The sequence below is a fragment of the Heteronotia binoei genome, chromosome 13 (assembly GCF_032191835.1).
Source record: "Heteronotia binoei isolate CCM8104 ecotype False Entrance Well chromosome 13, APGP_CSIRO_Hbin_v1, whole genome shotgun sequence".
Taxonomy (NCBI): Eukaryota; Metazoa; Chordata; class Lepidosauria; order Squamata; family Gekkonidae; genus Heteronotia; species Heteronotia binoei.
In genome coordinates this window covers 37,989,777-38,002,447 of record NC_083235.1, presented here as the reverse complement: position 1 = coordinate 38,002,447, position 12,671 = coordinate 37,989,777, and the positions used below count along the sequence as shown (strand labels likewise).

Below are 12,671 nucleotides of genomic sequence, written 5' to 3'. Positions count from 1 at the left end.
CCTGGATTTTGCAATAGGAGCTATAAGATTTGAACATAGGTGGTTTCCAGCAGCAAAAATATGAATCACATTGTTGTAAATTGTGGTCCCATTACTTAAGTAAAAATGTTTTTTTTAACTAAATTATGAAATTGTTAACATGAGTGCTATAGGATAATCGAAATAAAGGATTCTGGGATTTTATTCCCGATAAACATGAGTTCTACAGTCAAACTGCAATGGATCATTCTGCAGCTTTATTATTGTTTTGTTTATTCACTAGAATTAATTGCCTTGCCCATCAGTGGCAGGGAGCAAATAGATTAAAATGTAAACCAAACTTGCCCAAAAATGTGGTATGAAAACCCGAAGGTTTCACCACCACTGAAGAGTGCTGCTTTGGTATCACTGTGTATTTTTATGAAAGCTACCTAAGGCCAAAGATGCCCCCCCCCCAATGTCTTGGTACTTCAACATTTACTCCTTGAAAATGTGCTAAAGATACAGCTGAAAATTGTTAGTCATCAAATACTATTTTCTGCTGGTAATTACTGAGTAAAATGGTTATGCTGCTGAAATACATACAGTAATTTAACTGTACACTGACTGACATCAAGGATCTGTTTTATAAAACACTGGGTAAATGCAGCCATCCCTTTTGTTGTCTCTAAGGATGATGCACCCAAAGCAGTGAACCTTCAAAGGGGAATCAGTGCAGTGCTTACCACAAAAAAACAAATTGGCTCCATAAATTATTTTCACCCTCTCCCTGAGGACACCTGTAATCAATGCAGTTTCTTTACAAATAAAATTTAAAGAAATCACCACTTGCAGTTTGGGATATTAGAAAATTGTCTCAGTATGGTGGATTTCCTGTCAAGTTTTTAACTGTCACTTTGGCATTAGATGTGTTCCAACAAAACAGTAATTCTGTAATAACGTTAGCGCAGCACCACGCAGAAACCAATGGCATTTTAAAATAGCCTGGACTTGGTGAAGAAAAACTACTTAAACTTTGCCTTACGGAAAGATCTGATGAACCCATTTTCAGGGAGCAAGGACTCATTGTTAGGAAAATCACCTAAAACAAAAGTATTTAGAGTAAGAGTGGCATGTGTGTCTTAAAACTCAGGCTGGTGATCTGGGAATTCTTATCCTGGGGGTGTGGTTCAAAATCCTGACCTATGTATATGTGCTCCTTCAGGGGTAGGATCTATTAATTACAGGCTTGCAGGACTTTTTGAAATTATGGTTCCTTTATTTGGATTAATTTAAGCAGAGTGTTAAAGCTGCAGTCCTAAGGTCTGCTCACGACCTGAGTTCGATCCCCAGCGATAGCTGGTTTTCAGGTAGCCAGCTCAAGGTTGACTCAGCCTTCCATCCTTCCAAGGTCGGTAAAATGAGTACCCAGCTTGCTGGGGGGAAAGTGTAGATGACTGGGGAAGGCAATGGCAAACCACCCCGTAAAAAGTCTGCCATGAAAACGTCGTGGAAGCAACATCACCATCACCCCAGAGTTGGAAACGACTGGTACTTGCACAGGGGACTTTTCCTATTTGGATTACATTTCTTTTATAAGAGGTAAGTAACTTTTATCCCAAGTATGGGGGAGGGGGAGCATCTGCCTATGAAGACATTGGTGTGCTGTTAAAATGGGGGAGAGGGGGAGGGATTGTAGTTGGCCAGATACAAGCCAAGCCTTAGTGGAACTCACTATATATCCTGTTTCAAATACAACATTTTGTTGCAGGAAGCTGCCAGTATTGCCACAGTTTGAGTTTTTTCCAGTGATCTTTCTAGCACTTTCCCAGAATTTAATCCGTGGGACATTGCTAGAAACTTAGACCAAAAACTGGCATGTCATCTTACAGGAAGAAAAGTATTTCCTTAATTTGTAACTGCCTACCTGAAAAAGTTACAGGAGTTTCCCTCAGGAAAACAGCATTGGAACAGGGTTCAAATCCACCTCAGTCATTAAAGTTACTGGGTAACACAGTCAATTAATCACCTAACCTACCTCCCAGGTTTGTTGTGAGGCTAAAAAAAAGAATGAGAGGAATGAGAAACTAGGCCATGGAAGGAAACATCAGTCCAATTATATTTCAGAATACTTTTATTAAACAGGTGAAGTTCAAACTTACATTTAAAAGTCATGGTACAAAGTACTTTGAGGTAAATGAATATGTTTCATAAAACATACTTGGGAGCTCAAGTTCACATCCCAGCACTATTCAGTAACACTGTACATTTTCAAAGGAACAAATATTCTAGCAATCATTACGTACAAAAATAACTCAAGAGGTAAACTCTTTGACGTATTATACTTAAGTGAGACCTGCATAAGAGCAGATCCTTAAATTAACACAAGCCTTTTTCCTTTCCACACTACAGCCCCACCCCCACGCCACTTTTCAAAATATCCGCTTCAGCCACAGCTAAAAAAATGCTCAGGGTCAAAGCTTGGTGTGCTAATCAGCAAAGTCTTTATCAAGAACTCCTGAATGACAGCTACTCACTTCCATGTACGTCTGAAAAATACATTTTAAAGTGAAGATCTCATTTTACTACTGTCTGAGTAATGGTTTGCTTTACAAATGGCTCTAGCCCATATGCTGTACAGTGGGATTTAATAGGTGCAAGCTCTTCCGCTATATGTGTTATACCTGGCTGGTTGGCCAAATTCTTTGGGGGGTAGGGCATACTCGCAGATATATGAATATGTATATACTCAAGTGGAACAAGAGGTCTATGAGGCTACGATTCACTCACCCATCAACAGTGCAGAGAACATATATTTCAGGGCTAAGTATTAACTGTGCCCTACACATATTCAGTCTCACATAGAGTCTCTGTTTCAAGTACACAGCCATGTCGATGGAGAAATCCCCAAGCCATTCTTTTGATTACCTGTAACACCTCAGTCTATATGTAAAAAGAACAGAAAGGGAAAACCAGTGATTGTCAGTGAAAGGGAATTTTTTTTTTCTGCTTGTCTCTATTTTAAAGCGGCGGGGAGGATAGGTTGCACCTGGCTCAGGAAAATTTATTTAGAAACAAAAACAATCACCTTGCTTTTTACCCAATAGTTTAAGCCAACGGGGAAAAAAAGTTTATTTCTTATACCCCTCTGAATGCAAATATACTTTGCCTCCACAAGGCATTAGAAAATAGGATTGCATCCAGGGCAGCAAGCTAAGCTTTTTGCCCTGAGAACAAGTGCCACCAAGAACCCCTGGTGGTTTGCTGCAAGGATGAAGCCTGGTGCCCAAACAGTCCACCACCAAGAGGTCTTTTTTAAAAGGGACACTTTTTAAGCCCTTGCAAGCTGGTCCAAGGGCCCCTGGAACTCCCATGCCAGCACGAGAGCTCTTAATACCAAGGCAGTCAAGCAGTTGCTGCTAAGGGGTTTCTGATGGTTTGTATCAACAAACTTTATTTCCCCCCTAAAGGATGGGTGGTATGGCAGCCCAGGCCATTACAGCCAAAGTTGCTGCCTGAAAAGCAATATTAATTAGGACCCTTTTCAGAGAAGAACTGCAAACAAACCTGGGAACCACATAGGCTTCTAAACACACAGAATATCATTACTGTGATGTAGCATCACATAGACTGAGCTGCCTTAGTCACAGAAAAATAAATACCCTAAAAATTAAGCATTTCAATAGCTTAAACGGGGGGAGGCTTGAAACTTCGGCCTAGCATACATAAGCTACGCATGTGCTACAAAGCAGTTGTTCCCCAGGCAATACCATTACCCAGACCCTGTATTAATCCTGTGCAAGCTAGTGGATATTAGTATTTTGCTATGGATGCATATACATGTACCCTTTTCTATATGGTACCTCCTTGATTGCAGGAACAATCTCCCACACCCCAGTGACCACTTATCCTAAGCTACTCCAGAGTTGTTCTTTGAATTCCTCAGTCAGTAAGGAAAAACGTGACAAGTTATTCTGTATGAGAACACTTTTTCACTGTGGGTTCTCCTCAAGGATGTTCAGAACTGACAAAGGACCTTCTTACCCAAAGGGATATTGCTAAACAACACAGCAGTTCTGCTGAACTGCGTGATGTCATCCTGGTAAGGGCACTTGATGTGGGGCTTCCTGGAGTAATTCTGAAGTTTAAAAAATTGCATGAATGCACCATTTATTCCAAAGCTTGACCTAAGTGCTAACAATCCAGTGGCAGGTAACTGGCTGCTGCACAATTACTGAAAATGTAATTCTCCTACACATACAATACTGTTAAATAAAAGCCTTCAACTAAGGCACATAGTTAAGGAGCGGAGGCAGAGGTACTGTACATCTGAAGAATCTCAGCTTAAGATGTTGTTGTTTTGCTGTAGTAAAGCAACGGTACCACCCACCAGATGAAGTGTTCCAACGGGCAAAATGCATCAACGTCAGATTTCAAAGAAGCAACATTTTTGAAGCATGATCAAGCTATTGTTTACAGTTGCAGTACCTTCCTCTGAGCAAGACAGCACATGTATGAGTTTGGTCCACTAACCCTGAGCCAAAAATAAAAGCCGCATTAGGCAAAGTCCAACCTGTACAGTAAGCGCAATGATGCATAGATAGGAACACAGTGATAGGATCCACTCTGGGTCTCTCACCCCACCCCACAAAAAAATAATCTAAACACTTAAATAGATATCAGTCTTGAAAATCTACTTAGTTTTCCAGATTTACTCCAAAATGTTTCACCTCTATATTAAGTGAATCCAGTAACGAGGATAGAGTTCAAGTAATTCAATCACATAGGACCGGTTTTTGTTATGGGGCTCATTCCTATACAGACTCTATCTCAGTGTACTAAAAACACACACAGTTTAGGAGTCTGCTTTAGCAAACCACTGTGTCACTGAGCAATTACAGAGGGACACAATTTAATCATTGCTTCAGAGGCTAGAACACCAGCACTTTCCACCCTGGGTAGGAGAACGAACATCCAAAATACAGAGAACCGCAGCACTGATCAAGTACCCAGTCAAAGACCACTTCCCTGTTGTTAGAACTAATTGTAACTCTAAGTTTGAAGTTCCCTCCTTCATTATTGTTGGAAGGGCCCAGATTCACAGCTTCCATGTCAAACGTCACAGCTGATCCTGAAGTAACTGCGGGCAATTGGTTTGTCATCTCTTTGCCATTCACAAATACAGCACCTGAAACAGGTAATGTAAGGAAATTAGTATTTCACATACATAAACAGATGTACAAGTGGAGACAAACAGAGTTAGCGTAGCTCCACTTGCACAAGATCTTATGTAACAACTAGTATGCTTCCTCCCATATATTATGTGTGTTATGTACCATCAAGGCACTTCTGACTTATGGTGACCCTATGAATTTATGACCTCCAAAATGTCCTTATCATAACAGCCTTGCTTAATTTAACCCTTGAAAGCAGAAGGCCATGGCTTCTTTGATTAAGTCAATCCATCATGTGTTGTGTCTTTCACTTTTCCTGCTGCCTTCAGCTTTCCCTAGGATTACTGTCTTTTCCAGTGAGTCTTATCTATATATTAGAGTGCCCAGAAACTGGTTGCACAGCATCTTGGGCAAGCAGAAAAGTGGAGAGAGAATAAGTTGTGACTTTGTGCAAGAGTTGTAGCACATGTGGAAATTTTACCCAGCATCCAACACAAAGACAGTCTTGCAAACAGATCTGCACCATTTACTACTTAGCAGCCTGTCTATTCACACATATCTATGCTATATATCAACAGCAGCGGAGGAAAACAGCTTTCTGCTTCCCCCATCTTTATTAAAACTCCCCTGCCTGGTCACCTGCAGGAACTTCTAATCACCACAAATGACCACAGGAATGACTGTCTACAAGCATAACTTTAAAACATTCCCTCTAGTCAACAAAACACTGGTTCTGTCTTTCTAGAACATGTGATTGTTAGGTTGAATTATAAGCCACACACAATAAAGGCAGACTTTAGGAAGTCTGAGATACTCTGCCACCCTTATCCAAGTTGCTTGTTAGCAAGAGAATCCTCGAGCAACTCACCATTAGTGCTAACGCACACAGCTTTGTCCCGCTGCAAAGAATCGCAGCCATTTTGCTGCTCCACACAAACTCCTATGCTGTCTTTTTTGTCCACTGGGCCAACTGTTTCAATTCTGCAGGAAAAAAACCCACAAGAGTTTGCTATGCTCTGAAACTTTATGAACATATGAAGCTGCCTTATACTTAATCAGACCCTTGGTCCATCAAAGTCAGTATTGTCTACTCAGACTGACAGCAGCTCTCCAGGGTCTCAAGCTGAGGTTTTTCACGCCTACTTGCCTGGACTATTTTTAGTTGGAGATACCAGGGATTGAACCTGGGACCTTTTGCTTACCAAGCAGATATTCTACCACTAAGTCACCATCCCTCTCCTCAACAAGGTATGTGACATCAACAATGTAAGTGATATCCTGTTCCCTTCCAGTATTATTGTTAACATGGCCCTAGCTAATAGCAACAGTGCCTGTGTATTCTGGGCATCTGTTCTTCTGTTGTAAACTATAGAAGAAACCTAATTTCTGAACCTATGGTTTGTCTAAATGGTTCATTTTTTTGTGATGCTGGCAACTGGAACCACCACCCATTTCATGAAATCCTCACACACGCTGAATTTACCAGCTGACTTGAAGTTTTGAGAATCACTCAGTGTTCACACCCCCTTAAGATACAAGCAGTGGGAAAAGCCTGCCCCCGCCATGAGACCTCAGGTGAAGATTCAATACCTTCATGATGACCTTATGTAATGGCACATTGGTATTCTGTCCTTTCAAGGCAATCTGAGAATGCTGAACAATTGCATACATAAAAAGGCAACAAAAACACACACACACACACTTTAATAAGTCCAAGTTAAACTATTTACCATTGGTAAATTGTACTGCCACTAATCACTGGCATTTCTTTAAATGTCTAGAACTCACAGCTTCAGAGAAGGCTTCTTTTCAAATTAAAAAAAAAGGCTCTTGAGATTTTAACTGCAGCAGCATTCATCCTGGTCCAATCAAAAGCTAACACCTGTCCTCATTTATCTAGTTTGTCTGAACTGCTTGCACATGAAAACATCAGAGGTGTTTCAAGCTGCTCATGGGCAATTTTACAAAGTGATTCAAGAAGGTGAACAGACTCCTTGCCCATGTCAATGATGAACTCTGAAAAAGGTGCGACACACAGCATATAAAATGGCAAGCTGCATTTTAATGGGCAATACTGCCTTGTGTCCTTCGATGTTCCTTCTCAAACAGTTGTATGAAACCCTCTTGAGAGCATGGCTCCTTGTGTAACTCTGGTAGGTCCAGTCTCCCAATTTAGCCTCCAGCAGTTATGAAACCTGAGATCCTCGTATTTTGAGGTTTTTTAAAATCAAAATAAAATGACATTTCTGTCCCTCATGACTGCAAATAATGGGCTGCAAAATTCTACAACACTTCAACAAAAAGACTTGGACTGGATTTCAATATGACATATTTCATTTAGGTGTCCTGGGGAACTTCTCTATTTCTTATCTCCATATATCTTTTCTGTCATGTCCCCATTGTCCCATTCTGTCAAAACCCTAAGGTCTATGATAGGCCATCTAGCATTTGATTATTCCTGCAAGCAGAAGTGGTATGGTTAAGTACATACAGACCATCTTTGTTGGTAAAAGAGGTCCTCCGTCAGTGTTGTTGCTATTGTCAAGGGAAACCTTTTGATTCTTGCATCATTTTGAAGCATCACTGGTGTAAAATATTGAGACAGATTCCTGTGGCCTTGTGTTGCTGTTGTAACATGCAAACCACATGGAGCAAAGGTATTTTGCCTTTAAGCTCCATGTTTGATTGCTTTTGCAAACTAGAAAGAAGGTAGCTTCCTGCAACACCTGGAATGATTCGCTCTTGCATCCATGAGGACTTAAACTATAGAAGCTCTTAACTCTTGGCCTTTTGGGGGGGTCTCAGACAGGGGCCTGACCGCAGCACTTATTGTTGCAAAACCTTCTGAAGTCTGTTTCCTTCATTTGGAATACATTGTTTTGGAACCAGGAAAGACTCAATATTTACTGAGCAGCAGCACCAAGCATGTTTTGTGCTAGGCATGATACAGGAAGCAAAAGAGACATTACTCTTCCTCAGACAGTGTATGCTTTTACAACAAGAGTTATGGCTGGAGCGATGCAAAAGGCTAAGCTCAGATTTGGGCCATGGGGGAGTTGGTGGGCATAAGTCACAGTGACAAAGCAAGTAGAGGACATGTAGCTCAGACCTCCTCGAGGTAAGAAACTGCATGCCCCAAAAAGTTACTGTCTTTTCTTCCTGGTCAGCATACTACAGTATACAGTCTGTCCATTTATTTTAGATGGGGCTTACACTATGACATAATTTTCTATTAAAACAAACTGGTTATAAGATGTTTGTCAAAACTATGAAAAAATCTGAGTACAGTCTTTCCAGAACAGGAAATAAAACAGTTTTGCTTGCATCTGAAAAAATAGGCAGGCTGGGGAATAACGAGTTAATTCTTCCATGATATTTCGACTAAAATTCAAAATTGGAACCATGTTGCACTCCTAATACTCTAACCAAAGCTTTCCGGTCCCCTGGGAAAAGTCACAGATAGCTGAAGTCAAGCGTTTGGGGGTGGGGGAGTTTAAATCTTGCACATCTGGAAGTAATCCACATGTGGGCTGTCTGTAGAAAGTGAACCAGAGATTTACAATCTCCAGCTGCCTTGGTTTTTAGTTTTAAATCAAATCTTGTCAGCTCATACAATTTTAAAAATATCATTTTGAGCATAATCAACTTGTATACCCAAGGGCTCAAGAGTCTCTCTCTGGTTGGAGGATTTGTAAGAAACCATGTATAAAACCCTTACTTAGTAGCTTATTGAAACCAACTCAGTACTGCATTGCTGTTTTAAAGAACTAAGAATCTCCTTGTTGGATGAGAGCAAGATCCATCCCCCACCCAGTATTCTGTTTCCTCAAGTTGCCTGCAAGACACCCCTGGAAGCTCCCAAGGAGGGCATGAAAAAGACAGTTAGCCCCTTTTTGCCCCAAGATCTAATGGTATACTGTTACTACTCTTCATGGAGGTTCTTTTTAATTATAACAGTTAACTTTTGCACTGAACCAGTGACTACTTGCAAGCATGAGGGCTAAAATAAATGTCCTTCAAGAGCATCTTTATTTAGAAAATGTATGTGGCACTTCTCTAGAAAACCTGGACATACTGACTCATTTTAGTGCAGAAGGAAGATCCCCTAAAGCAGGGATATCAAACATTCAGCCCGTGGGGTGAATCAGGCCCTTGGAAGGCTTCTATTAGGCCCCCGGCTGTCATCTGTCTCCTCCTTGCTCTCTCTTGCTTCCTTCTGCTTTGCCATAGGTTCTCTCAGTTGCACAGCAGAGCTACTGAACCAAGTCTCTCTTCCTTCTATTGGCTGAGGACCCTCACACTCCTAGTACCCTGGGGAAGGAAAGAAAGAGCCAGAGCTTCCTTTGCCCAGTTCCTTCAATCATACAGGAGAGATACAAAGAAAGCACCTTTAAGACCAATGAGTGCTAATGTTTTAAGCATATTTTATTTTACGTTTTTTTTTAATTAACTGTTTGTCTGTGTCCTTTATAAAATTTATCTCTCTGCTACCCGGCATTACATTTTATGACACAATGGCCTGGCCTGGCAAGGGCTCATTTATGTCCGATCTGGGCCTCATAACAAATGAGTTCAACACCCCTGCCCTAAAGGTTTCTCAGTCTTGTGATTCCAATTTGTGTCCATTTAGCCTTTGGCCTAGGGTTTGTCCAGGGCATAAGACTGAGAATCTGTTGGGGAACACTTCACCCTACCAAGACATTCAGTGGGTGACCTCAAAGTAGTTGCTTTATTGCAAAGGAACTTCAGGAACAAAATGGAAAGGGGAAATCGCTGAATTACAAATTATTACAACACTTGGAATATATACCGCACCCCCTGAATTTAACAAGGATATTTGTTTTTTATCTCATTACATATGCTAATTCATTCAGTCCTCATGTATTCTCACCAAGAAGGGCTATACATCCCCTGTATTTTAATGTTTTTCTTGTTTGGAATAGTGATTGTATAACCCTGCTCCCCAAGAAAAGGATTCTGTTAGTTAACCATATGCTTGAGAGAAGCAGAATGCATGTAACAACAGAGTCTCAGTTTACTACTCTTAAAAATCAAGAATATAATTAAGTACATAATGTAATTAGGAATGGTATTTAAATGTACTTCTCTGTTCTTGGAACAAGAAAAACACTCTATACAGCCAATGCCCCACTTCAAAGGAAAAGATGCTGTAAGGTTTATCTCCATGAACGGAGCCTAATTAAAAACTCTCACCATTAAGGGATACATCAGTCTCCAATTCTGACAGATTGATGCTTTGCTATTCCTTCACCCCCACCCCGTTGAACCTGAACAGATAATCATAAACCAAGCTTGTTATTCATTTAATTTGTTTAAAACATCTTTACTATTTTGCATGCTAATTTACTGCCCCTCTATATGTACAATTGCTATTTCTAATTCCATTTCATTGTTTGGCAAAGTGTGCTTGCACACAAAAGCTCACCTTGAATAAAACCAGGCATTTATTAAACATCAATATTCTGACTTTTCCAGTGCCTATGTTGGTTCAGGGTAGCTTACAAAAACCAGCAAAGCCACTTACAAAGACACTGAAGCTACAGATATGAAAACCAAACAGTTATAGTCTGTCATGATGCCCTCCATAGAACTGAAAAACAGCATCCATACATATTCAAGGGCTATTCATGTAGTTAAGTGAGGGGGAGGGGGTTCCTTTGGTCAAGATGTAAGAAGAGGAAGTAACTGGCCAAAGAAGTCTGTCTAACAGTAACAATATCCACAAGGAAGAGGGGCACCCTTGTAAAACCAAGTAAGGGTTCCCATTCCTCATGTGCAAATGCAAGCTGTAAATCCAGCAGTGTGTGCACTGAGTCTATATCACAGAGTGTTATGACTCTGGCATTCAAAACACATTTGGGACTGGGCTGCGGTGTCAGATTTACTGCTTTGAGTTATTGAAACACCTAAGAAATCAGATGACATCTTCTTCATGGAAAGGAAAGTCAGATGGATTATCAAGCTACAAAATCTGGCACCTGGAGGGTTAAGTGAGGAGCTTCCTCTCATACCCCTGCTGTAGAAAGGGCCAAACTAATTGGATTCAGATGCTGGGGCTCTTTCCATAGTACAAAGGTCCTTCTTTAAGGACTTGCAGATGGTAAACATAATTCTTTTTAGGAGGCAGGTCTAGCTTCACATATGGCTTGCCTAAACCCTAGTTTGCATGCAAGCCAAAACTGGAAACCATGTGAATTCCAGCTCTGGCTTGCAAACAGCTATGATGAATATAAACCAGTTCACCCACTCCAGATGCAACACTAAACTATGGTTTGCTCACATGAAAAAAGGAAGCCCATCAGCTTAAGGTTCATTCATATATGAAATCTTCAGATGGCCTGCAGGGCTTTAACAGGGCTTAATGAGATGTTACTTACCAGTCATGTTCCCTCTAAACTGAGTTAGTGTGAGCAGCTCACAGTTTTTTTAAAGCTCTGGCTCATACATATTTGTCTTAGCTCAAGAAAAATGGCACCACAGTAAACTTATTTATGCAGTAGCTCTCAACTTTCATTACAGTAGCTCACAAAGTAGAATTTTTGCTCACAAGCCTCCACAGCTTAGAGAGAGCATTATCAGATATTTATTTCCATGTCCTGAAAAGGTTCAACTGCCTATTTCCAAGCATTAAGCCTCTATTAAAGGGTCACATTTCCAACCATTAAGCCTCTATTAAAGGGTCACTTTCCCCCCATGCCAGTTTGAATATTCCTGTTCCCATCATTCCCCGGATCTCCACAACATGCAACTTCTGGGTTATAGGAGACCCTGAGGAAGGACATGGGGACTAATCTGTAGTGGGGCTAGGGAATCAGTGAAAATGAAGGTGATAAGATCACCATCTTCAAATACTTGAAAGGCTGTCATATAGAGGACGGTGTGTGGAGTTGAGTTTTGTTGCCCTAGAAAGGGGTGGTCAAACTTGCTTAACGTAAGAGCCACACAGAATAAATGTCAGATGTCTGAGAGCTGCAAGACATGAACATCAGATGTCTGAGAGCCACAAGACATGAGCATCAGATGTTTGAAAGCCGCAAGATAGGGAGGGAGAGAGGGAGGAAATCAAATAGATGTGGGAGGGAGGTGGAGGTGGAAAGAAAGCAACTTTAACTTTAAATGCATTCTCCAAACTTCCAGCTGGTTTGGTTCGGAGAAGTGATTTAAAGAGACAAATGCCTTCACCAACCCAGCCAACAGGGCAGTGGGGGCTTCAAGAGCCACACAATAGGTGTGAAAAAGCCACATGTGGCTCCTGAACCACAGTTTGGCCACCCCTGCTCTAGAAGGTCAGACCACCACCAACCGATGGAAATTAAATCAAAAGAGTTTCTGGTTAAACTTCAGGAAGACCCTCCTGAACGTTAGAACAGTTCCTCAGTGGAACAGGCTTCCTTGGGAGGTGGTGGGCTCTCCTTTGGAGGTTTTCAAACAGAGGCTAGATAGCCATCTGACAGCAATGCTGATTCTGTGAACTTAGGCAGAGCATGAGAGAAAGGGCATGAAGGGTTACATCAGCGC

At 41.1% G+C, this 12,671-nt stretch overlaps 1 protein-coding gene across 1 annotated transcript in view; it reads right to left on the bottom strand.

Moving 5' to 3' along the window:
* Positions 1–2,074: 2,074 nt before the first annotated feature.
* CRLF3 (cytokine receptor like factor 3) overlaps positions 2,075–12,671 on the bottom strand; it is a 35,120-nt gene continuing 24,523 nt past the window's right edge. The window contains exons 7-8 of the mRNA XM_060253197.1: positions 6,001–6,113; positions 2,075–5,146 (exon numbers count right to left, since the gene is read on the bottom strand). Of these exons, the coding sequence (XP_060109180.1) occupies positions 4,890–5,146; positions 6,001–6,113 (370 nt within the window). The 3' untranslated portion in view covers positions 2,075–4,889. The remainder of the gene's footprint in view (positions 5,147–6,000; positions 6,114–12,671) is intronic.